This window comes from Akebia trifoliata, chromosome 9 (genome assembly GCF_017979445.1).
Source record: "Akebia trifoliata isolate Shusen 1 chromosome 9, ASM1797944v1, whole genome shotgun sequence".
NCBI classification, from domain to species: domain Eukaryota; kingdom Viridiplantae; phylum Streptophyta; class Magnoliopsida; order Ranunculales; family Lardizabalaceae; genus Akebia; species Akebia trifoliata.
Window position 1 is genome coordinate 9,452,521 of NC_141383.1, and position 25,995 is coordinate 9,478,515.

The window sequence follows — 25,995 nt, forward strand, 5'->3', positions numbered from 1 at the left end:
TTACCCAAATTGTGGCAGAGGCTAGCCATAGAATCAGGAACTAACGGTGGGATTCCACACTGGTGAAGTATTGGAATAATCGTATTTTGACTGAGATGTTCACATCAGTCGTGACCTTCAACTCTCTATTATAGTACTCTATTATTTGATGTTATATTATGAACAATTGTTTCGTTAGATTTTTAGTATTTCAATTTCCTACTAGATTTTATGATATCGGTATTCAATTATTCTCAATTATGTGTTAAATATCAAATATGCATGATTTATGAATTCTTAGAATGTTTAAACTGCATATAGGATATTATTTAGAATTGTAAGATTCCCCAACTGGGTAACTCCCCTGTTACTCACCCCTACGACATCACAAATTTCAAGCACACCTGGTTTAGGTGATCCTTCCGAGGAGGCTCAATACCATGGTCTTATAGATGATCAGTCCAAACTTCCAGCAGTGGAGTATCGGTACTACTAGTAATGAGTCTTAAACTAGAGTTGGGTTTAAGTCTTTAGCTGTCGTTTTTTTTTTTTTTTTAATGTAATTATGAATACCGTATTATATCATTACTGTTTTATGTATATATGTCAAGTGTACTGATGTTTGAGGATACGTATATGTTCTGTTGAGCAATGATCAGGTATGACATATACCTATTTATTTGTCGTTTACGCTTACATATTGATTATCATGATATGAGATTAATATCATGTCTCAGGATTCAACTTGGGGATTCGAGTAGAATTTTTGGGGTGTGACAAATAATAACAGAGAAAGATCTATCTTGGAAATCACAAACTATTTCCAGAAAAATTACTCCCCAAATTCCCCCAACATCCTTTCAAAAAAACAATACTGAAACCATCGGGAAGTAGGGCTTAGTCCCCAGCCAAGTCCTTTACGTGCAAGGAGTTATTCCTCTTCTATCAATCTCTCAAACTATTCTTTATTTTACTAAGAGATGTTATCACATTGAAGCAACCAACTTTGGTCTCTAAGATGTAAATTTTGAGTATTACTTAGAATAAAATTTGGCTACCCCTAGAATTCTCAAGGATTCTGTTGTCCGTAGGACTATACATTGAACAACCGCTTTTCTTAACATTGGCATATTGTTGAAAGATTTTATGGTATCATCTCCTTTCAACCACTTAACTCTGGATTTCTTCTTCCAGTTGATTTCTTCTTCAAATTTACTGGTTTTGAGATATTTTTACTTGAGATTGATCATCTGAAAATCTCCACCAGATGAAATTTCTACTTTCCATCAATCATTGTGATTTCCTCCAAACAAGATTTTCTTCTTTAGATCCATTATACCAAATACCTCCTTATTACAAACCTTCAATTTCTATTTAAGGGCGGCATTTCTGTGAAAACCAAGATTGCAGTCCCTAAAAAAATCATTATTTCTTAACCTTCTCATTATTTAAATCCTCCAGGCTCCAACCACACATAAAGGGTGGGGATAATTTAGGTGTCTTCCACAATCCAGAGACCTTGGAATGTTATCTGACACCAATCTCAGAATGTCCCATTAGATACAGTGGAAAACAAATCCTCCCACTCACCATTGATAAAAAAATATTTCTAATCTAGAAAAAATCGGATTTCCATGACAATTCGACAAGTGTAACAACCCCTTTCCAAGGAAACTCCATCGAGAAATTCCTATATAGAAAGCATCTGAAGACTTTCATCTTCCTAAAAATTCTGCAACCCATTCCATTTGGAAAAAAATCTGATCACATTCAAATCTCATCAGACACACCAAGGTAAACACCTTTGATATCATTGAGCTACTGCCAAAATTGCGCTCTAAAGGCATCCCTTGAAAGACTGTAAACTCCCATTTGAAAGCCATGAGGGCACATTACCCATGAATTAGCAACAACAGCTATTGAGAAGGTTTCCCACTCCAAATATTGCACCTTAATCCAAATTTTATCTCAAATGACTACGACTTCTGAGTTCTGATGATCCAATAGCCAGAAAATTTCAACCAAATGCTCAATTAGTCCATATTTGATTACCAATACATCTATGACTCAATCTTAGTTTCCTAAATGATTATGCATTTGCATGCCATGAATTTAATAGTTTCTAATCACGAATGTTATGTTCATGGACCCAAAGCCCTTAACATTTCACAATACGACTATTGTATTCATTAGTGCATAAAAGTCCATCTCTTTCGTCTGATAGACTTGTGCAAGCTCTCCAAAGAACTGCCTTTTCATTTTCATAACTCCAGTCCAACACTTTCCCAATTAGGAGCCTCCACTTCTTTCTTGCTTCTCTCCCTCACAAAAACTTTCCATCCTCCAAGTGGGAGCAAAGAGGGAGTCGAAAGAGATTCAGTTTGCAGGTTAGCATCATATTTAAATTCCTTAAGTGTTTATTACTTGTCTTATTTTTGAAATGGAAATCTTAGGAATTTCGAGGGTTCTACCTCTTCAGGATAAACCAAAGATTGTCCCTATCTCAAAAACAGTTGAGCATAACCAGCTTTCTATGTCCCATTTGAATCATAAAGATCCATCTTCTCTTCAATTTGATCTAACATAATATTTTGGTGGCAGTTATTGTTTCTTTGCTTGTCATAAAACATGAATGCTTATACCCTATTGCACAAGGAGTATCATCCTTTTCTGATCTATTATCTGTGGTGGCCCTTCCATTTCCCTTCATTATTGAATAAGACTCTAAATGGAGATTGACCACTTTTCAATAATCTGCTCAAAGATTGAAAATAACATTGACATCAAATCATGAATTTGATGACTTTCGGAGAGCGTAGTATTTCCTCCCAGATCCCATTATAAGAATTTAAAAAGAGAACTACTCCAAAGCATGACAAGTTCAAGGGCAATGATTAGGAAATAAAGAAATGTGTAAAGTGAAAATCGATGAAAATTTAATAACAAAGACTTTTGATCAATCCAAGTTAGGCATGTTAATTTGAAGCTTAATTTATTTTGACATTTTAAGTCATTAGGAGATGTAGTCAAGGTAAATCGTCATTGCTTGCAAGTTAGGAGTTAAGGGTGGTATATGGAAGCTCATGGTCTGTATCAGATTTGTGGGTTAATGTTAAATAAGTCAGTAGGGATAGTTTAGTCTTTTTCATTTATTTAAGTTATCTTATGTAATTCCTATATAGCCTAATTAGGGCTAATTCATCAAGTTAATCTTCTTCTCTCTAATTTGAACTTGGTATCAGAGCCAAGTTCTCTGCCTCCATCGAATCCTTAAAAAAAAAAAAAAAAAAATTCTCTTTCATTCCAAACCTTGATCGCATCATGCGATCAGGCTGTTTTGTCTAATTGAAGCCTGCGATCAGGCTGTATCATCTAATCGAAGCCTGCGATCAGGCTGTATCATCTAACCGAAGCCTGCGATCAACCTATTCTCACAACAATGGCTGTATCTAAGCCCTACGACGCTCAAGGTAGTGATTTGGTAATGTGCGATCATCGTAGTTGCTGTATGAGTTGTGCGATCACAGCAGGTGACCTGGTTTTGTGTTTTTTAACATCGGCAGAGGCTGTTCTGGCTTCTGCGATACAGCAAGTTGCTGTTCTGGTGTCTGCGATCATAGTAGGAATCTATTTGGTGCTTGTTTTTTGTTTTTTTTAACATCGTCAGAGGTTGTTCTAGCTTCTACGACACAGCAAGTTGGTGTTCTGCTGTCTACGACCATAGCAGGAAGCTATTTGGTACTTCGGATAACTGCAGAGGAGCTATTTGGTACTTCGGATAACTGCAGAGGAGCTATTTGGTACTTCGGATAACTGCAGAGGGCAGTTTGACGACTTGCGACCATAACAGAAGGTTGAGTTGAGGCATACGATCACTGCAAAGGTGCAGTTAGAGATCTTTAGTCACTACAGAGCGTAGTTTGACTGTTTGCGACCATAACAAAAGTCGGGTTCATCGTTTGGATCTGGTTCGAGGGCTACAATTAGCATAGAGGCTGTTTGGAGCCTGTACTAACAGCAAAAGTGATGTTAAGAGCTTTTCCTTGTTCTCTTTGAACTCCCTTCAAACCAAAAATACGGAGATTTTTTTTTTTACATATTTAATATGGCCTCTGAGACGTCATCTTCCTCAGTTATTGGTAATAATAATGACTCAAGTGGTCTTCCTTCTCACTCGACCGACTTTCCAGGCATTCAGATTACCACCGTGAAATTAAATGGTCCTAATTATCTTCTTTGGGCACGATCGGTTGAAATGTTCATTGGTGGCAAAGGAAAGATCGGCTACCTCACGGGAGCTGATAAACAACCTGCATCGACCGATACGTCCTACTCCCATTGGTTTGCTAATGACTCAATGGTCCGATCGTGGCTGGTTACATCTATGCAACCACACATTGCAGCTGGTTTTATGTTCTCCTCTACAGCAAAACAGATATGGGATTCGGCTAAGAGCATTTACTCGCAACGTCAAAATAACGTTCGGATCTTTAACTTAGAACGTGAGATTTCTCGTCTTTCGCAAGGTGATTCTTCAGTTACCACCTATATATCACAGTTGCGTGCTCGGTGGGAGGAGTTGACCTTCTATTCCTCGTCCTATGTTTGGAAGGACCCTCTTGATGAGACATTGTATGCGTCAATTTTGGATAAGAATCGGGTTTTTCAGTTTCTGGCTGGTCTCCGTGATGAGTTTGAGTATGCGAGAGTTCATTTATTGGGAATGGATCCTTTTCCGTCCCTACAGACTGCGTATTCGTATGTCTTGGCTGATGAGTCGTCGCGCAGCTGTCCTACCTCTTTCTTCAGGAGATCACTCCGCTATGGTTGCTCGCCTACCTTCTCTACCTCTACAACCCTCCAGTGGGTCTCTGCCTACCCGTCAGCGACATAAGTGTGATCATTGTGGAAAATTGGGTCATGTGAAGGCTCGCTGCTATGCACTTCATGGTCGTCCTAATCATAATCGTCAACAGTCTCAACGCTCTTCAGCTCATGCCGTTTCTCAGCAGACGACTGACTTAGCACCTCCTTCAGCTCCTACCTCCTCTTCGGATTCGGTATCTCTATCCCAAGCCGAATTTGACAAGTTCAGGAAATTCTTCAATCAGATAGAGACTTCATCTCAGCCGGTTTCTACCTTCGCTCACTCAGGTACCTTTGCATCTGCACACAGTGTTTTTACCACTTCCTCACCATGGATCATTGATTCTGGTGCCTCCGATAACATGACCGGTACGTCCTCTCTATTTAACACCTATAGTGTTTGCTCTGGTTATCGCAAGGTTCGCCTTGCTGATGGTTCTTTGTCTCCCATAGCTGGTAAAGGTCTTGTACCTGCTACATCCTCTTTATCATTAACTAACACATTACATGTTCCTCAACTCACTACTAACCTTGTCTCCGTTAGTAGTCTTACAAAAAATTTGAACTGCAGTATAACGTTTTATTCCTCTCATTGTGTCTTTCAGGATCTGGAGTCGAAGAGGACGATTGGCACTGGACATGAAGTGAATGGATTGTATCTCTTGGACGTTCCCGATTCACCTAGCACCTATTCTGCTCTTCAGCTTAGTAGTAGTAGTAGTAGTAGTCAGTCTCATAAGGCTCTTGTAATGCGTTGGCATTTACGCTTAGGACATATTTCTTTTGGATACTTGAAACACATGTTCCCTAATTTATTTAATAATAACAGTTTGCTTGATTTTTCTTGTGAAACTTGTCAATTAGCTAAACATGTGCGTTCTTCTTATCCTATTAGTATGCATCCTATTACACCTGCTATGTTTGACTTAATTCATTCTGATGTGTGGGGTCCTTCACCTGTCATATCCACTCTTGGTTTTCGTTATTTTGTCTTGTTCATCGATGACTACAGTCGTACCACTTGGGTTTATCTTATGAAACACAAAAACGAGGTTTATGGAATCTTCAAGCAATTTCTTGCTATGGTTCATACCCAATTTGGTCGTACCATCAAGACCTTCCGTTCTGATCATGGTACTGAGTACACTTATAGTGAGGTCTTGAAACTTTGTTTAGAGTCTGGCATTGAGCATCAAATGTCTAATGTTCAGACCCCTCAGCAGAATGGTCGATCAGAACGAAAAAATCGCCATATTTTAGAGTTAGCCCGTGCCATTTCGATTGGCATGAACGTGCCCCAATCCTATTGGGCCGATGCAGTCCTTACTGCTGTTTACCTTATTAATCGGACCCCATCCAGTGTTCTTCAGTTTGTCGCACCCCTCTCTAAGCTCTCTCCAGATCGTCCCGTGTTTCCACTTCCTCCGCGTGTTTTTGGGTGTGTCTGTTTTGTTCAAATTCTTGATCGAAATCGAACTAAACTTGACCCTAAGGCTATAAAATGTATCTTTCTAGGTTATTCCTCTACCCAGAAAGGATACCGTTGTTACCATCCTCCTTCTCGACGACGTTTTATTTCTCGAGATGTTTCCTTTTTTGAGCATACTCCTTATTATAGTGGGTCTGTTGGCATTCAATCTGAGTGGTTTCCTTTAGATTCACCTGATGATCCCTTTCCTTCTTTATTGCCCCTTCCCATGCCTGTTTCTCCTTCTCCACTCCCGGTCAGTTCTTCCCTTCCTCCATTGCAGGTTTACTCTCGACGTCCACGTGATACTACCATCACTCCTATGTCCGACCCGCTCGCCTCCTCGCCTCCAGCTCCGCCTCCGTCTGTTCCCTGTGATGATCGTCCTATTGCTACTCGTAAGGGTAAGCGCACTTGTACTTATCCTATTTCTAATTATATATCTGATTCAGCACTTTCACCCTCCTATCGGAGTTTTCTTGCTTCTGTTTCCGCTGTTTCTCTTCCTACTACTGTTGCAGATGCTATTGCCCATCCTGAGTGGCGCGCAGCTATGATTGATGAGTTGACTGCTCTTGAAAAGACTCAAACTTGGGAACTAGTTCCTCTTCCGCCTGGCAGGAAAGCTGTGGGATGTCGCTGGGTATTCACGCTTAAGCATAATCCGGATGGTTCCATTGCTCGTTATAAGGCCCGTCTGGTAGCCAAGGGTTATGCTCAGACTTTTGGGCTTGATTATCAGGAAACTTTTGCTCCAGTTGCTAAGATGACCACCATTCGCGTTCTCCTTTCAGTTGCCGCTATCAGAGGATGGCCTCTTTTTCAGTTAGATGTCAAGAATGCTTTTCTCAATGGTGATCTTCAGGAAGAAGTCTATATGGTTCAACCTCCTGGGTTTCTTACTTCTGCTTCGCCTACCTATGTTTGTCGTCTTCGCCGGTCTCTTTATGGACTGAAGCAGTCTCCTCGTGCCTGGTCTGAGCGCTTCACTAAGGCCATGCATCAGTTTGGATTTCATCAGAGTTCTGCTGATCACACCTTGTTCTTGCGTCACTCCCACGGCAAGACTGTTGCTTTGATTGTGTATGTGGATGATATTGTCATTACTGGAGATGATGCCGATGGCATTCTCGAGGTCAAAACTTACTTAGGACGTCAATTTGAGATTAAAGACCTTGGACATCTTCGTTATTTTCTGGGTATTGAGGTTGCCCGGTCCCAGTCTGGTATATTTATTTCTCAGCGTAAGTATGTTCTTGATTTACTCAGTGCCTCTGGTCAGCTTGGATCTCGTCCAGCTGATACTCCTATTGAGCAGAATCACAGGTTGGCTGATTCTGAGGGGGAGTGTGTGTCAGATATTGGCCAATATCAGCGTCTTGTGGGAAAGTTGATCTACTTGTCTATGACTCGCCCTGACATTGCCTATGCTGTTAGTGTTGTAAGTCAGTTTATGCACTCGCCTCGAACATCTCATCTTGCTGCGGTTTATCGTATTCTTAGATACCTTAAGGGATGTCCTGGTCGAGGTATCTTGTTTAACAATCATGGTCATCTTCGCATTGAGGCATGGACAGATGCAGATTATGCTGGTTCAGTGACTGATAGAAGGTCTACTTCGGGGTATTGTACTAAAGTTGGTGGTAACTTGGTAACTTGGCGTAGTAAGAAGCAGGATGTGGTTTCTCGGTCGAGTGCTGAGTCAGAATACAGAGCTATGGCACTTGGAGTATGCGAGTTGTTGTGGCTCAAAATCTTACTAGCTGATTTATGTCTTCCTGTGCCAGCCCCCTTCTTACTATATTGCGATAATAAATCAGCTATTAACATAGCTGCAAATCCGGTTCAGCATGATAGAACGAAGCACATAGAAGTTGATCGTCATTTCATTAGAGAAAAGATAGTTTCTGGACAGATTTGTACTCCCTTTGTTCCTACCTCTCAACAACTTGCTGATGTTCTTACTAAAGGTGTTAGTAAAACCTCCTTTGAAGATGTCTTGTCCAAGTTGGGCATTGTTGATATCCACGCACCAACTTGAGGGGGAGTGTTAAATAAGTCAGTAGGGATAGTTTAGTCTTTTTCATTTATTTAAGTTATCTTATGTAATTCCTATATAGCCTAATTAGGGCTAATTCATCAAGTTAATCTTCTTCTCTCTAATTTGAACTGTTAAGATGGGCTCTTCAACTTTTTCCACATCCTTAAGAGGTGGTAGAAAGACACAAGTCAGCATAAACTCTGACGCAAGTTAACACTTTGACAAAAAGGTACCTTTGCTTGACCACCATTTTGCTTGAATCTTCTTTGGTATTTGCAGTATTGCTGGTCTGATGCTGATTATTTAAATTGGGGGTCGAATATTGTTGATAAGGAAGATTGAGAACTCTGCAATAAATAATAACTGTATAAAACTTTGATCCATGTGAAAGAGAATTTGGTATACAAATACATCATGCAAGTAAAAGGAGATTCTTTGGTTTAGTCGAGTGCTCTAAGAGGCCCAGATACCTCTGATTAAAAGAATTAAAATAAAAAAATAAAAACAAACCTAGGTAGACAGAAAATTGCAAGATTCTCACTAGGTGACTATTAAAAAGCTTTAACAACAAAATACAAGCATCATAAATAATATGCCGAAAAACATTATATGGTATTGTAGTAAGTATTCTATGGGAAAGGTCTCTTGGGAAATAATCCCAAATTCCTCAAGCAAAGGCATCGATGAACAATAGGAAAGTGAAGGTGGCAACTCAGTACTACCACAGTATACCCATGTTGCCCAATTGTTAGGAACCTATATAAACAGCGATGGTTCAGATTTTCTGAGTCATTTATTGAAGTTTACTTAGCACCGATACAAATAAAGTACATGAATTCATTCCTATCTATGACTTCCAGAATCCCTGCACACACAGGTGTAGGAATATGAGATCCGTCTTTCGAGAAATCTTGGATTCCAAGCATGAAAAGGTTTAAGATTTCATTGACAGACTCAGGTCAGCAATTGTTCAAGACTAGTTGGACAGTAAAGGATAACAAGAGAGGAAAAGCAAGACTCATAAATCTTGAGAGACAAATCTGAAGCAGCCGTAGAGAGTTACCGTGTGCAGTGATTGCAGTATCCCCACATCTGAACAAGACCCAGACCCCATCCACTGCATCCCATGCATTTCGTTTGATCACTCCCACTTCCAATAGCAATATTTCTGGAAAGCATCCCGTCAATGTGTTGAGAGACAACCTGCTTTGATGAATCTGGGTGTTCCCACTGAGATACATTTGTCTTTGTATTGTAATAATACTTCTGACCTGTAAAGCATAAAATCAAAACTTCAGAATGATTAAATTAGAGAGCTGCTATTGGCACACCAACTTTTACTTATTACGCCTCAATTTCTTAAATTGTTTATCACACCCCAATTAAAGTTTAAAACACTCTCTTCAAACATTACAAAGGTATGGCTCAAATTATAATTTCAACATTATAACACTCAGTTTAAACAATTTCAGTAGTCGTTTACAATTATGATTAGGCTCATAAAATCCTAAACCCAAAAAATAGAAAATATAGCAAAAAAAAACGAGAGAGCTTCAATTGGCACCCCAACTTTTACTTATTCTCAACCATTCACTTATTTTCTTTATTTTTAATTTGGGTGTAATAAGTAAATGTTGGGGTCCCAATAGCAGCCCTCTTAAATTATTACTATTTCCTTTAATATTTTTTTTTAGATAGATAACAATTTTATTTTCTTAATGTCAAAAGAAAAGGATCTTGTCGCAGTTTCACATGTTCAGCTGTTTATGTTTTCGCATCTATTAAAACTTGTCACAAAGAAGCTAGTACCAAGTTACTGATTCCAAAATCCAATGGTTGTTTGACCAAGGACTAGTCCAGATTCTCAGAACAAGGACAATTGGGTAGCAAATAGAACAGACAACCTTAGCTTCCTTCATCAAAATCACAAAATATGATCTCAATCCCCATCATGGAACATTTCTACTGAATATCTGCATGGTATTTCAATTTTCAACATAAAGGTAAGCAAGTCATCTATCTCCAAGCAATGTTCTACAAATATTTGCATGGCATTCGTACGAGGTGCAAGTTTTATATAGTGAGAAAGCTGCCCTATTGAAAGTGAGGATTCTTTTCTTTAATCCCCTAATTAAATAAAAAATTCTTACTCATCAAAGAAAAGGAAAGAAACACACAAAGAATGAAAGAAAGAAGAAACTAGAGAGAATGGTAGGGGCAATCACATACCTGTTGTTTCATCTAATATCTCTTTCCAATATGGGGGCAGAGATGAAGATGGTGGAGGCTGTGTACTAATAGAACTCCCAAAAGGACTCTCCCATTGGCTTTTCCCAGTATTTTCATTATAGTAATAGAAAGAACCAGTTGTAGGGTCCATATATTCAATCTGAATGAGAAAGGGATAAAGAAAATTTGTTATAAGCAGGGAAAAAAATCAAACTCCTATTTTCTGAGAGAGAACAACATGACAAACACAAAAGCACAATTTCCAAAGGAAAGTTGGTAAAAGTATTCCACAGAAAGCAAATGAGAAATAATATCCACACGTAGAAAAACTGTCAACAGTTCCAAACTAGAAGATCAAACTTCAAAAGTGTAGCTACCGACACAACAGAAGAATTGTAGAAGAACAATCACGACTCTCAAAGAGAACTTGTTAATGTATTTATGATAAACAAGGTGAATGGAAATAAATGCCCTTACATAAAAAAAATAATAGAAAACAGAGAATAATAGAAAACTAGGAAAAACATAAAAGATGACATCATATTTCCCAATACTCCCCCTCAAGCTGATGCAAATATACAACTTGACATTATGAGAATTGGTGACGGCACTGCTAAAGCTGCCATATGTCGCCAGCAAAGCCGCCACATGGTGTCCTCCGAGAGCTCAAAATTCTGACATTACGAAAAGAGCATCAGCCTAACATTTCAGTCATGGCGCCCACATAAAAGCATCTATGAGGAGAAGGCGCATGGCCCCATGAGGGCCATATGGATGACTAACATGTTACAGAAGCTGATAGTACTGACATCTACAAGCTCCTGACATGGCATAGTGAGACCTTTTCTCAGACTTGACAGTGATAGGTCATTAGCGTCGTGTCAGGACATGACCTTACCTAGGACCTAAAAATGACAACTCGTAGGAATCGTGTCAAGAGGTTTGACTAAGAGTAGTCTCTCTCCCTTTCCACTATAAAAGGGAGCTCAAGGCTACTATAGAAGGGGTTGGACTCTCACGCATAGTTGCTTCAAATACTTCGTCTTCAATTTGTCTAGGCACAACAAGGTTCACACAGCTGGTTTACGAGCTTAGTGGGACCTTGGAGTCTTGTAATCACCACTATCATATATAAATAAAAAAGACCTTATCCGCATTATCCAACATTTAGCAACTCCAATGGGGAGTATACCTTAAGACTCAAACCGCAAAATGAGGACTAGAAAGCAATCTGAACAAGCACGTAATAGCGATGTAAGCGAGAAGACAAACCACAAACAACGACGCAACCCTCCAGTGACACCCAGGGAGTCGTGTCTCAATCACATCAATTACGGAACCATTAGGAGAAATCCTGCATGGATTTGCAAAAATGAATCAGGAGATTTTAGCAAGATCGCATCACATGGAAAAATCTCGCCGAGACTCGCCAAACAACTGATCGACGCTAGACAATGTTGTTGAACCACAAGGAGCCTCAAGTTCTTTCACTTGACGTCAGCCAGTCAGAGAGCACGAAGCTCCTAAGCTAGTCGAAGCGACGTTCCACGTAGAACTAGAGATACACACTCAAGAAGATACTAGGCAACCTAGGTACATTACCGTCGATGAATTGACAAGGCTCCTAGAAAAGGAACGGGACTCTAAAGAAAGATACATGTACAAGTACTGCCCCCCATACCACGAGACATTACAACGCAAGCCTTACCCAAAGGGGTATGTTACACCAACCTTCCCCCTATACGACGGGAAAGGTAGTGCACAAGAACATGTATCTCGGTTCTTAAAGGCCCTCGGAGAGCATGAAAGCAATGTAGATCTACGACTACGTGAATTCTCGAAATCACTAATAGGGCGTGCCTACACATGCTATAACAATCTGGCGACGGGCTCCATGCCTTCTTGGAGGCAACTGGCAAATGCCTCTCACCAAAAATTCTTCAATGTATGTGAGCAAGTGACCCTAGCCAATCTAGGTCGACTTCAACAAAATGGGACAGAAAACCTCAATATGTATGTAAGGCGATGTAGAAGTTGTGCAATGGACTGCTATGAGTTTGTTAAAGAGTCGAGGTTGGTAAAAATGTGTATTGCGGGAATGGCCGTTGCTTTCGTGCCCACTTGGAAAATCTAAGGATATCTTCTTTCTCCGACCTACACGATGCAACCAAGAGAACAACGGCTTCAGTAGCACTGAATGTAGAGAAAACAAAAGTATGGAGGACGCCTAAAAGACTACGCGTTGAGAAGAGCCAAGCTCAACACACCTTTGTCGCTGATAACAAAGGAAAAAAGGCGACTGAACGATGAACGGAGGATGTTGCAAGAGGAGAAAAGACGAGACGATGGTAAATATCCTAACTTTCCGTGCACTATAAGGGAGGTTGAAAAAATACTATATGCATGGGTCCGAGATGGCATGATATGTCTGCCTCCTTCTAGAAGGGAGTCACACCTGGATTATTATCAAACCCACGATTCTGTCGATACCACCGGTTTGTTGGGCATGTAACTAAAGAATGTAAGGCACTGAAGAAGATTTTCTCCAAGAAATGTAGCAATGGGGAATTACAATTTGATAATGTCGAAGTTATGACTGACATGAACCATTTACCAAATCATAACCATCATATTGCATTGATGGCTATAGGAGAAACAAGTCCCCTCCATCTACAAGAGTCGCAAAGATATTTCTGGCCGGAGATGGCGCAGGAGTCGCAAGCAATACAAGCAGCTTTCCCAAGTTGCCAGAGTCCACTGCATCACGTGGAATCTTATATCGTTGAAGAAGTGAATGATTTGAGGGAACCATATCGAAAGTACCTCGAAAATGAGGAATTACCCTTTGACAAACAGGAGGCGCTTTGGGTGAAGAGTGTTCCATTAGATTTGTGGTCATTGAGGACGTCTTGTACATGAAGGGTAAGGATGAGAATCTAATGAGCATGGAGGAAGTACATGGAAACGAACACCAAGGAAAGGCTAAGTTGTGTCAACAGTTGTTGAGTACCAAATATTATTGGCCGACTATGGTCGACGACACAGCAACGCACATACAAAGGTGTAATGACTGTCAGTGACATGCTGACTTCATCTACGTACCCGCGATTCCACTACAAGCGATATCTACCATGTGGCCATTTTACTGCTAGGACCTTGAACTGATAGGACCTGGTAACCCAAAGTCCACTAAGAGACATGTGTGGATCATCACAACGACGGAGTATTTTACGAAGTAGGAGGAAGCAAATAGCCTTTAAAATCAGCTCGATGGCCCGATCATTGTCAATTTTAGCAAGGATAATATTATTTGCCGATTCAAGGTACCTAGGCAGCTACTTTCTGATAATGGGACCTCCTTTTTAATTAACATGTCAAACGATTAACAGCCGATTATAATATTCTGCACTTGAGGTCAATGCCACACTATCCTAAAGGTAATGGTCAAGCAAAAGCTACGAACAAAACCTTGTTGTGCATTCTAAGTCGAACGGTACATGATGATCACCCAAGAAAGTGGGAACAGCTGACTTTAGCCCTATAGGCATACCGAACATCAGTAAGGAGTACAACTAAGGCAACCCCTTTTTCACTAGTATATGGTACTGAAGCAGTGATTCCTGTTGAAGTAAAGGTTAAATCAACAAGAGTAGCAATGGCTAGTGCCTTGAACGAGGATGCACTTGATGCTTTCATGATAGTTGAAGTTGAAACCATCGACAAACGGAGAGAGAAAGTATCACAACATGCCGACAATTATAGAAGAAGGAAGGCGCCTAGTATGGTGTTACAATCCATTCTTTTTGTAAAGGCGCCTAATGTAGTAAGATGTCTTGTTTACATCACATCTTGACTTATGCCTGGATAATCTTGTAACATTCTCATTAGCATCTTTAAAACTACCTCTTTCCAAGTTGAGAAATGGGTCACATTATTACAAATCATATATCACAAAAGCATGCAAAAACAATTCAAAAAAGTGCTTACAATCGTACATAGAAGCCACAGTACTCGAAGTCATTTCATACTCCGCATGAGAAGCACATGCGTTCTTCTTGGCAAGGGCAACCTGCTTTGCAAGAGCTATTACATTTTCTTTTGCTACCCGCCAAGCCCTCTCTGCCTCTTGATGGACTGACTTCGTTGTCTCCATCTCTAATGAAAAGGTTTGGTGAGAATGAAGAACTTCTATGGCCCGATCTATACGAGTATGAAGCCATCCCACTTTGAAGTTTAATCGCTCAACAACGGTCACACGATGACTCCACAATTCGAGTTGTTTAATGCTAATATCTGCAAGGCATCCGGTCTTTAAAGCACGAATGATACGAAGCACGTCTATAGTAAAATCCCTTAAGGCATGTTGAACGTTGCCCAAGATACTAGTACCAAGGATATGATCATAGCAGTTAATTATGCTCCCATATAACGCCTCGTATCTGGCTGGAATTTTGAAGCCATCGATAAGTACGAAATGTCGGATTCTTTTCTCACCGTCAAAAATCATGGTAAAAGGAGGAGGGTCGGACAAGCCAAGACTTTCGGAAGAGTACGACGCACCCTCAGTTGCCTTCATAAAACTGCCAGGCACCGTCAGTTGTTTCATTTCTTGGTTGCGCTTCATAAAAAACTTGCTCTTCAACCCTAGTTGAACCCTAAAAAATACCTTCATCACCAAAAGCACCTTGACCACCATAAACGTCAATAGCCTCATCATTACAGTCACTAGACTCTTACGTCTCGTGAAAAATGTGCCCCTCGACCAAGGTGCCTTGAGCCTCGGTAGTCACCTTGTACCTCACAAGTACCTAAACATCATAAACATGACGAGTTTCGTAAGTGCCTGTAGCCTCGTATGTACTTTACGCAGCCTTTTGTGCTTCGTGAAAATCATGCCTCTCAGACAAGGAGGCGCTTCAAGCCTCATCGGTACAATGCTAATCAGAAGCTACAAAAGTATCATGTAAGACATTACCACTAGGCATGGGATTCGATACTCCAAGAACCCAATCACCGAAGCTACCGAATATATCCTCAAATACGCTTTGTGACCTGGGGAAATGCGAATCAACGGCTTATTTAGGATGTCGGTTCTCATAAAAGCGTACTTCAGCACCAAACTTAAGCATCCCTTTAGCTGTTAAATCAAGGAAGTTGAAGTCGTCCAAAGGAATGTCAAATTGAGGTAAATCCACCCCAGGGCGCCTACAAAGCACCATGCTTTGGATGTGACGCTGATTCGGATGAACATGAGATTGCGAATTAGCTCCTTTTTCTGGAAAAAAAAATGCATTTGAGTTGAGCTAAGCACAGCCTTAATCATAAGGAAATTTTCTTATTAAAGGGAATGCGTACCTTACGTTGGAGAAGCACATTCAAGGGGACGTTGTCCTCAACATCCGAAGATTGAGCTAACGCATTAGAGGACAGATCAACATCAGGAACCAAGATCTCACCAACAGTATTCACAGCAGCCTCTGCATAACCCATCTCATGAATTTGAAACACTACTACCAAAAGAGTTGGAATGTCTCTCAAATTAGATGACTAAGCGAAGGACTTAATAGTCTTAAAGTCATAACAAGAGGCAGCCAAATCAGCCAACATGTTGCAACCTTCAATATTTGATCAAAAACAGAACGTTCATTATCACTTGCACTTGTAGACGGAGGGGACTTGTTTCTTCGTCTAGGAACCCAAGACTTGACCCTTCTCGTCCATGTCTGAAGCTGGCTACCGTCGCTATTGTCAGATTTGCTCCCTGGCCCTCAATTGAGTGGTCCTTTTCTTATATAGAAGTCCTTTTTTCCTAATTACAATATCTCCTAATTACAGCATCTCCTAACATTAAGCATCCTAATTTTAGCATCTCCTAATTCAGGAAAGATATTTACAGATCTATTTCCTAAATAACTATAAAACATTATATGCATCCTAATTACAGAATCCTAATTCAGGAAAGCTATTCACAGATCTGTTTCCTAAATAACTATACCACATTTTATGATAAGTTTGACAGATTTGTTTCCTAAATAAATGTACAACAATTTATGGTAAGTTTGCTGCCTATCCTACTAACATCCCCCCTCAAATTGATGCTGGTCAATCAAGAAGCATCAATTTGCCAAGAAACTGATGACGTAGTCGTGTCATAGCTTTGGTGAAGACATCTGCTATCTGAAGGTCACTTGAGACATGTGGAAGAGAGATAACCCGAGTCTCAACAGCTTCCCGAATAGAATGGCAATCCACCTCGATATGTTTGGTACGCTCATGATAGACGGGATTTGTAGCGATCTGAATAGCACTCATATTATCAGCATGAAGAGGAGTGGGAGTAGACAAAGGAAAACCTATCTCAGCAAGTAAGCCGCGGAGCCACACAATCTCTGAGCAGGCTGCCGACATGGCACGATACTCTGACTCGGTCGAAGATTTGGAAACACGATCCTGTTTCTTACTCTTCCAAGAGATAAGTGAATCACCAAGAAACATACACCACCCGATGACAGACAGACGAGTATCAGGACATCCTGCCCAGTCAACATCACTAAAAGCCACAAGGCGAAGAGGAGTACCAGTAGAGAAGAACAAGCCACGGTGAGAGGGACCCCAGAGATATCGAATAATTCGGCGGACCGCGGCAAGATGAAGGTGGCGAGGAGACTGCATAAATTGACTGACTTGCTAGACAGCAAAGGAGATGGCAGGCCGTGTAATAGTAAGATAATTGAGACTACCAACTAATTGTCGAAACACCGTGGGATCAGGAAAAAGATCGCCCTCCTCGCGTCGATACTTGACATTCACTTCCAAAAGGGTATCCACTGAAGAGGAGTCCTGCAAACTAGACAAGGAAATCAAGTCCTCCGTGTATTTATGTTGATGCAGGAAAACCCCAAATGAATCGGACTGAACTTTCAAACCAAGGAAATATCAGAGAGGACCAAAATCTTTCATATGAAAGGAATCATAAAGATGCTGCTTGAGCTTATCAATGAGAGCAGAATCAGTCCCAGTGATGACGATGTCGTCGACATAAACTAGAAGAAGAACAATACCAACAGAGGTCGTACGAAGAAACAACGATGAATCATACTGGCTTTGGATGAAAGAAAACCGAAGTAAGGTAGCCCGGAACTTATCAAACCAGGCTCGGGGAGCCTGTTTCAAACCATATAGAGAGCGCTTCAGCTTACACACATTCGACGTCGACGACGAGCAGAGCCAGGAGGACGTGCCATGTAAACATCTTCCGGCAAAGGGACCATCCCTGAGAGGTTGCAATGGCAATAATAGTACGCACAATGGTCATTTTAGCGACAGGAGCAAAGGTCTCCTCATAGTCAACCCCATACTTCTGGCGGTTTCCAAGGGCAACTAAACGAGCCTTATAACGGTCCACCGACCCATCAGGCCGAAGTTTCCCAGAAAAAACCCACTTACATCCAATTAGCTTGATATGAGAAAGACAAGGGACCATGTCCCAAGTCTAATTTTCTTGAAGAGCTTGAAGTTCTTCCTGTATAGCCTTTCTCCAACACTAATGTTTATTAGCTTGTGAGTAAGAATTAGGAATCGATACAGTTGATAAGGTAGCCATGAAGGAGGTATGAGGGAAACCATACCTATCCGGTTGATGAGTAGCACGGCTAGATCGTCGAGAGGATGCAAAATGGGATCAGGTGACAGGTCAGACTCAGGAAGGGGTAGAGTTGGTCGACGGCGTTCATAAACAAAACCAGGCTTGAAGCGTTCAGGAGGGCACATCAAATCATCAAAGTGAGGAAGAACAGAAATTGCATGAGACGATGTAATAGAACTAGGAAAGAAACATTGATGCTCAAAGAAAACGACATTACGAGATATATGAAATTTTTTAGAAGAAGCATCATAGCACACAATCCCATAAAGGCACATTTCACAGATTGCGCAGAGAGTTTGTTGATGCGGAAGTAGATGCACAAAACAGACACATCCAAACGTGTATAAGTCAAGAAAGCTAGGGTGCTGTTTATGCAAACGATAGTATGGAGAGTCGAAATTTAACACTTTAGAAGGCAACCTATTAATCAAATATACTGCTGTAGCTAAAGCTTCAACCCAAAATTTAGGAGGAACAGAAGATGCACGTAACAAGGTCCTAGCAACATCTAACAAATGTCGATTTTTGCACTCAGCCACGCCATTCTGTTGAGGTGTATAAGGACACGAGCGGTGAGAAACAATTCCTTTGTGACGAAGAAACTCAAGAAATTCATGAGACATATATTCTCCACCAGAATCAGATCGTAAAGTCTTAATGCTAGTGGTAAATTGATTCTCAACATGTGCTAGAAACGATTTGAAAACAGCAAAGACTTCAGACTTGTAGCCTAAAAAATATACCCAAGCATACCGACTATGGTCATCTATGAATGTCACAAAATATTTATAATGAGCATGAGAAATGACAGGAGTAATGCCCCATACATGACTATGAACAAGGTCAAAGCAATTATTTGCCCTACTCCCAAAAGAAGGGAAGGGAAGAATCTTACTTTTTCCAATTTTACATGTAGAACAATCAAATGACAAATCATGAGGCAAAAAAGAATCTCTTTTTTTCAAAGAACCAGAATTCAGCAAATGAGATAAAACAACATTATTTGGATGGCTTAAGCGTTTGTGCCATACTTCACAATTATTGGAGACAGTAGTACAATCCAAAGAAATGATACTAGGAGTGGAAAAGTATAATGTAAACAATCTCCCAACTTTAGGCCCCTTCGCTATTGTCCTCCCCGACACCGGATCCTGCACATGACAACCATCACGAGAAAACTGAACATTATAATTATCATCCACTAATTGTCCAACCGAAATAAGACTTGTAGAAAGCCCAGGTGATACAAAAATATTAGTAAGGGATGGTGCGATATCACCAACCCCGGTAATCGGTAAAAGATGGCCATTAGCAACTTGAATATTAGAAGAACCAGTGTACTTACGAACATTGCTAAGCATATCAAAAGAACTGGTCATGTGATTGGATGCAGCAGAATCAACAAGCCAAGATTGAGAGGGTATAGTACCCTTACCTTGCAGCCCTAAAGCGGAAAATGCTGAGACAATCATTTGTTGCACCATTTCTGGTGTAAAGGCAGGTGTAGCAGCAGTGGAAGATGATACTGGAGCGAGATTTTGAGTGCTGGTTACCCCATCTGAAGTATGGCCAGTAGCAGTAGCATGATAAGCATTCACGGGTCGGTTTTGAGGACGTGTTGGGCATTCTTTGATGATGTGCCCCTTCTGTTTACAGTAGCTGCAGAACTTTTTAGCACAATGGGCAGCAATATGCCCATAATCTTTGCAACTGTAGCATTGAACCGTACGCATGTCTCGACTCCTCCCTTTGCCTTGAGCAGCGTATGCAACACCATTCTCTTGCGGAAGCGAAGATTGAATAAGAAGACGTTCTTCTTCTCGAAGAAGTGCTCCAAAACACACGTCAAGAGATGGTGAAGGTTCCTATGCATCAGGTTGGAGCGAATAGACTCGAATTCTGGCCTTAGTTTCATTAAAAATTGGTCTCTTTTGCTAGCTTCATGGACTACTTGAATAGCAGATAGAGACTCGGCCGACACGTTGGCATACACAATGTCGGAAAACTCAGCCCAAAGATTCTGAAAACCATAAAAATATTCCTGAATAGAGAGTGTACCTTGGGAATAGACAGCAAGATCATTTTCCAGCTGAAATCGTCGGGCGGAATGATCTTTGATGATAGACCTTTTTCAGGTACTCCCACATCAATTTAGCCGTCTTGTGAGGCCTTAAATTGAGTTTAAGCAGTGGATCTACAGACCCAAGAATCCAAGTCATCACGCGAGCATCTTTCACCTTCCATTGAACCAACTTCGTAGGATCGGTAGGTGCTGGATCACTCCCATCAACATGACCACACAACTCCTTTCCCATGACAAAAAGTTGAAACTGAAACTCCCAGGCAGCATAATTCTTCCCTGTAAACTGAGTTTGAAAGACTTCTGAGTTGGAGTTGTTGGCCATAACTAGAATCTCTCGAAATTCACCAAAAAACGAAAACTGCAAACCAAAACTAGAACCCGCACCCAAGAAACCAGAAAACCAAAGCCTAGTACTACAAAAATTGGACCAAAGACAAGGTTGATTCAGAGAGTGGCTTTGATACCACCCTCAATTGAGTGGTCCTTCACAGCGCCTAAGGGACTTAACCTGCTCACGACGCCTAGTCACCGGCACCTTGCCTTTTTCACGTTCATCAATGCCTTTGCTTTTCCTCAACAAAGGTTTTGGATCGCCTGGAAAGCACTTGAGGCGTGGTTTAAGATCGAGTATGTCATCTTGTAGATGTACACGTTCGCAACAAGCAGTGGAAGCATAGTTGCGATACTCAAACAACACACTTCTCACGTACAACTTGGGCCAAATGACTAAGAAAACCACTACACTTCTTATGCGGAAAAAAATAGCCTCATTTCACGAGGCCAAACGAATCAGTACATATGGAGACAAGAGAACGCATCTAAAGCATCATCGATCAAGGGACTCATACGAAAACTAGTGGAGACGCCTTGATCGAAGCTAAATTGATGTGCATACTGATCCGAATTGTATGACAAAGGTATTCATATACCTTTAATAAAACTCACCACGAAAGAAGGTGTAGTGTACAATAAGAAAATAAGCTCAAGGCAATCAAGAGAATCTCTGGTGTTAAGGTTGATGATGCTACTAACATCATGGTACACATTAGTCGGAGAAACACCCTTAAGAGTACGATTGTAAGGTCAGAAAGTGAAAGAATGATACGAGTCCAGATATGGAGTCAAGGTAGAGCCGCTCTTAGCATTAAACCATCGCCACGCTCAAGGAACATAGTTGGGAACGTCATCAGTAGCAGCCAAACCTAAGATAAGTATGCCCCCTTTTTTAACAGTTTTGGCAAATTCACTTGCTAGGGGAGCATATTTTTGGAAATGCTCCCATAACCACATTTGTAAGAAAGAAGACTAGCAAAACTCTGAATAATCTTGTGCCTGTCCGATTGCTTGGCATTCTCAACAAATAAATCGAGATCGTTGTACAAGCAACCCAAGAAAATTACCCCTACCGGAAAAACAGTGTCGGACAACATTTTTGCGGCTAAGGGAAAAATGAAATCTTGAACCTTTTCGGAAGGATAACATTCAACTGTGACGAGACAACCACAATGAGATCAACGTGGCGACATTACAAGGATCACCCCAACCAGTCCCTCACGTAAAGCCTTCTTCAGTAGAGAATCCGTAAAAGTGACGTATCCACCTGGCAAAATTTGCACACCTTGAATAGTCATTCTTGGTACTTTTGTTTATGTTCCACTTTGATGTTGCAATACCGGCTACAAATCAAAAAACTAGGCGCTTCTCGTCTACAGACAAGGTACTTAGATCCATAGATATAAAGTAGCCATGAATAGGCAAATCAAGACATGAACGTCTTCTAAAGACACCCCAACCTCTCCCCAAGCACAAATAAAAAGTATAATTCCTACTACTCCAACACGACATTAACATCAATAGACCTTCAACGTTTCTTTCCACTTTTAATTTCCTCGACGTAATTAAAGCATCAACAAGCCCAACGCGATCAAGCAACTCGAATTTGTGATTGTTAGCTAAAGTTTCAGTTACCCATTCTCCCCACAAATCGGTAGGATGAGCATTAGAAACAAAAGCCATTGCAAAAGCAGAAAATTCATTACATTCAAGAGGAAAACGAATTGTCGTAGAAGCAGGAGGAATCACATCTTCAGCATTCCCCTCATTTGAAAGAAACTCCCAAGAATGTTTCGAAGTTAGTTTGTCATGTTCGACAGAGGCAGCATATTCAAAGAAATTATCGTTAAAACTAAGGAGATTTTTCATGATTTTTTTATGGGAGAGAACAAATGAAAAATACCTTCTATTTTCTCGATGGAAGACTATGGGGCCCAAGGAGAGCAATATGTTGAAAGAGACCCACGAATAAGGTTACTTACAAGAATTTTGTCAAACACATGGAAGGACCCTTGAAGGCACCATGAACTTTTGACCCAAGGCACCATGAACTTGTGACCGCAAGGCGCCATGTATTGAAAGCGCTAAGGGTTTATGACTTTTGTATAATACTTGGAAGAACTCTTGAAGGCGCCTTGAGCTTGCGGCCCCAAGGCGCAATGAGTCCTCCGCTAAGGCGCCAAATTTTGAGAATTGTCGATAGCTTCCTAAAGTGCCAAAAGCTTGATGACCACTTGTCACGACTGAAATGGGCGTCGTGCATCTCCTAAAAAGTCACTGAGTGATCAATTCCATACAAGGCGTCATGCACTGTGACATTGCACCGTTTACACCTTAATTTGGGTGTCATCCGCCGCAACGTCATACCATGTGTGATATCCCATTAAGCGTCATGCACCTTGATATTGCATCATGTGCACCTTAAACAAAGGCGCCGTGCACCGCAATATTGCACCGTATGCACCATAAATAAAGGCGTCGTGTGCTATGATATTGCACCATGTGCATCCTCATTAGGTGTCGTGATGGTCATTTCTCTTCTCTGGGCACCATGTATTTACGCTTACCTATGTTCTTACAAATAAATGGCGTCGAGCACTGCATACTCTGCGATAAAATCGATCAGGGGACTAATGAGTATTAGCATGCCCGCCACATGACCACACAAGAAACATATCACTCATGCATCACGCAAGGGATTATTGTAGACATGGGCAATATACTTACCACGTGCCATCACCGCGATTCGCCATGCGGCACTACTAAAGCTGCCATATGTCGCCAGCAAAGCTGTCACGTGGCGTCCTCCGAGAACTCAAAATTCTGACATTACGAAAAGAGCATCAACCTAATGTTTCAATCACGACGCCCACATATAGAAGCACCTATCGGGAGAAGGCGCTTGGCACCATGAGGGTCATATGGATGACAAAAATGTTGCAAAGGCTGACAGTATTGACATTTGCAAGCTCTTGACAGGGCATAGTGCGACCTTTTCTCAAACTTGAAAGTGCTAAGTTGTCGGCGTCGTGTCTGAATGTGACCATAGAAGGGGTTGAACTCTCATGCATAGTCGCATCAATACTTCATCTTCAATCTGTCTAGGCACAACAAGGTTCACAAGGCTGGTTTACGGGTTAAGTGGGACCTTGGAGTCTTGTAATCACCATTATCATATATAAATATCAAAGACCTTATCCGCGTTATTCAACAGTAAGCATTTTGCAAGCTAGTCTGAAGAACATACAAAGACGGTCTGAAGAACACCAGATTGAACATTCTCCTTGAGAAAGTGAACATCAACCTCTATATGCTTGGTTCTCTCGTGAAGAACAGAGTCAAAAGCAAGCATGATAATAGACTTGTCGCAAAACAGTGTAGAGGAATCAGAAATAGAAAATCTTAGCTCTGTTAGAAAGAATTGAAGCCAAATAAGCTCGCATGTGTCAAGGGTCATAACTTGGTACTCAGTTTCAGTAGAAGAACAAGAAACCACTCTTTGTTTCTTACTTTTCCACAAGATTAAATTACCACCATGAAAAGCATAAAAACCAGAGGTAAATCTCCAATCCGTAATAGAACCAGCATAATCAACGTCAGTGAAGCTAGACAAATGAGGTTGAAAAATGGGCGAATAAAAAAGCCCAAGACCAGGACGTGACTTCAAGTAGCGAAGAATACGATAAACCGCATCAAGATGAGAAGTGCACGGAGCATGCATGAACTGACTGACCACACTAACCACAAAAGTTAAATCTGATCTAATGTTAGTTAGATAAATCAGACGCCTTACGAGTCTCTAATAAGAAAATGGATCAAATAATAGATCGCCAGATTCGACATGAAGGCGATGATTCTGACCCATAGGAGAAGAAGCAGGACAACAACCAAGCATGTTAGTGTCATAAAGGAGATCTAATGTGCATTTACACTAAGATGACGAAATACCATGGCGAGAGCGGGCGACTTATATCCCTAAGAAGTACACACGAACCCAAGTCCATAACCTAAAAAGCATGACCCAATATCATCTTTACCCTGTCGATCAACTGAGCATTATCTCTTGTCAGGATAATATCATTCGCATATACCAGAACAACAACGCAATGGTCATCCAAACCTCAATAAACAAAGCATGTATGATTTTAGTGGCATCTGGAAAACTCCATAAATAAAATGACCTCAGAAAACCGTTGAAACTAGGCTCACATATACTACTTCAGGCCATACAAAGATTTGAGAAGGCGACATACCTTCCCAAAATACTTTCCTTGAAGACAAAATCCAATTTGGGGGGTCTATATAGATAACCTCAGTCAGATTACCATTCAGAAAGGCATTCTTCACATCGAGTTGGTGAAGAGACCATGAATGACATATAGCTAATGATATAGAGGCGAACAGTAGAAAGTTTAGCGACAAGGGAAAATGTAGTACCAAAATCCTTTCCTAGAATTTACGTAAATCCCTTAGCAACTAAATAGGGCTTGTATCAATCAACGGTACCATTCACAAGATACTTGACAGTGAAAACCCATTTACAATCAACAATCCACTCCCTAAAAGGAAAGGGAAGCTCCCAAGTATGATTATTCTGCAAAACATCCATCTTAGTAGTCATGACTACAGTCCACTGAGGATCTCATAACGCCTATAAAATAGACCAAGGAACTCGAATAAAATTAGTGGAAGCAAAGTAGGCCTAATAAGAAGGTGAGAGTCTCAGATAAGAAACAAACGGAGCAATAGGATGACCAGTAACACACACCCGCTTACCTTTGCAAGGTGCAATTGGTAAAAGAGAATCAGATACAGAAGGGATAGGAGCAGTGATAGAAAAGAATATACCTGAGTCCAAACAAGAAGTTGGCAAGGTTAGAGAGGGCCAAGGGCGACGAGAGTAAACCTTAAGTGTCGGCGAAAATAGAAAGAAGACCAGAAAAGGCAGCAACATAAGAGAAAAATCATGCAAAGGAAAAAAATCATTCAAAGAAAATGTGGCACAAAAGTAGAAAAAAATTTCGAAAAATTTGACATTAAGAGAATGTATGACACGATGAGAAACGGGATTATAACACCAATACCCCTTAAACATGTAGGAGTAACCCAAGAAAACATATTGAATGGCTTTGTTATCTAATTTTTTGTGATGAGTGATCCAGTCCTGAACAAAACAAGTGCACCCAAAGACTCTAAGTGTAATAAGAAAGAGGGTGCTATCAGGACGAAGAACATGGAGAGGCACATGTCCCCCTAGATTCAACTAAGAACACGATTAAGAGGAAAAGCTACAGTGAGAACCACCATATTTCAATAAAACATAGGAACATGCATTCCTCGAAAAAAACAGT

At 40.8% G+C, this 25,995-nt stretch overlaps 2 protein-coding genes across 8 annotated transcripts in view; both read right to left on the bottom strand.

Annotated features, from left to right (window-relative positions):
• The window catches only part of LOC147394256 (WW domain-containing protein), an 87,184-nt gene that overhangs the window by 23,441 nt on the left and 37,748 nt on the right, over positions 1-25,995 (bottom strand). For 5 of the 7 annotated variants that reach the window (XR_015181444.1, XM_086453902.1, XM_086453901.1 and 2 more), the window contains 3 exons: positions 10,584-10,743; positions 9,418-9,625; positions 8,588-8,701 (listed from right to left, as the gene is read on the bottom strand). Coding sequence is in view for 6 of the 7 variants with exons in the window: in XM_086453902.1 (XP_086310028.1) it covers positions 8,588-8,701; positions 9,418-9,625; positions 10,584-10,743 (482 nt within the window). In the remaining variant the exon portion in view is untranslated. Of the gene's footprint in view, positions 1-365; positions 3,091-8,490; positions 8,702-9,417; positions 9,626-10,583; positions 10,744-25,995 lie in introns of those variants that run through there. The other 2 variants (XM_086453907.1, XM_086453906.1) reach the window with 2 other exon arrangements.
• LOC147394257 (uncharacterized) lies at positions 19,260-25,072 on the bottom strand. Its single transcript, XM_086453908.1, has 2 exons — positions 19,664-25,072; positions 19,260-19,379 (listed from the first exon to the last, which is right to left on the bottom strand). The coding sequence occupies exons 1-2, from the start codon at positions 19,959-19,961 to the stop codon at positions 19,342-19,344; spliced, it is 336 nt and encodes a 111-aa protein (XP_086310034.1). The 5' UTR covers positions 19,962-25,072; the 3' UTR covers positions 19,260-19,341.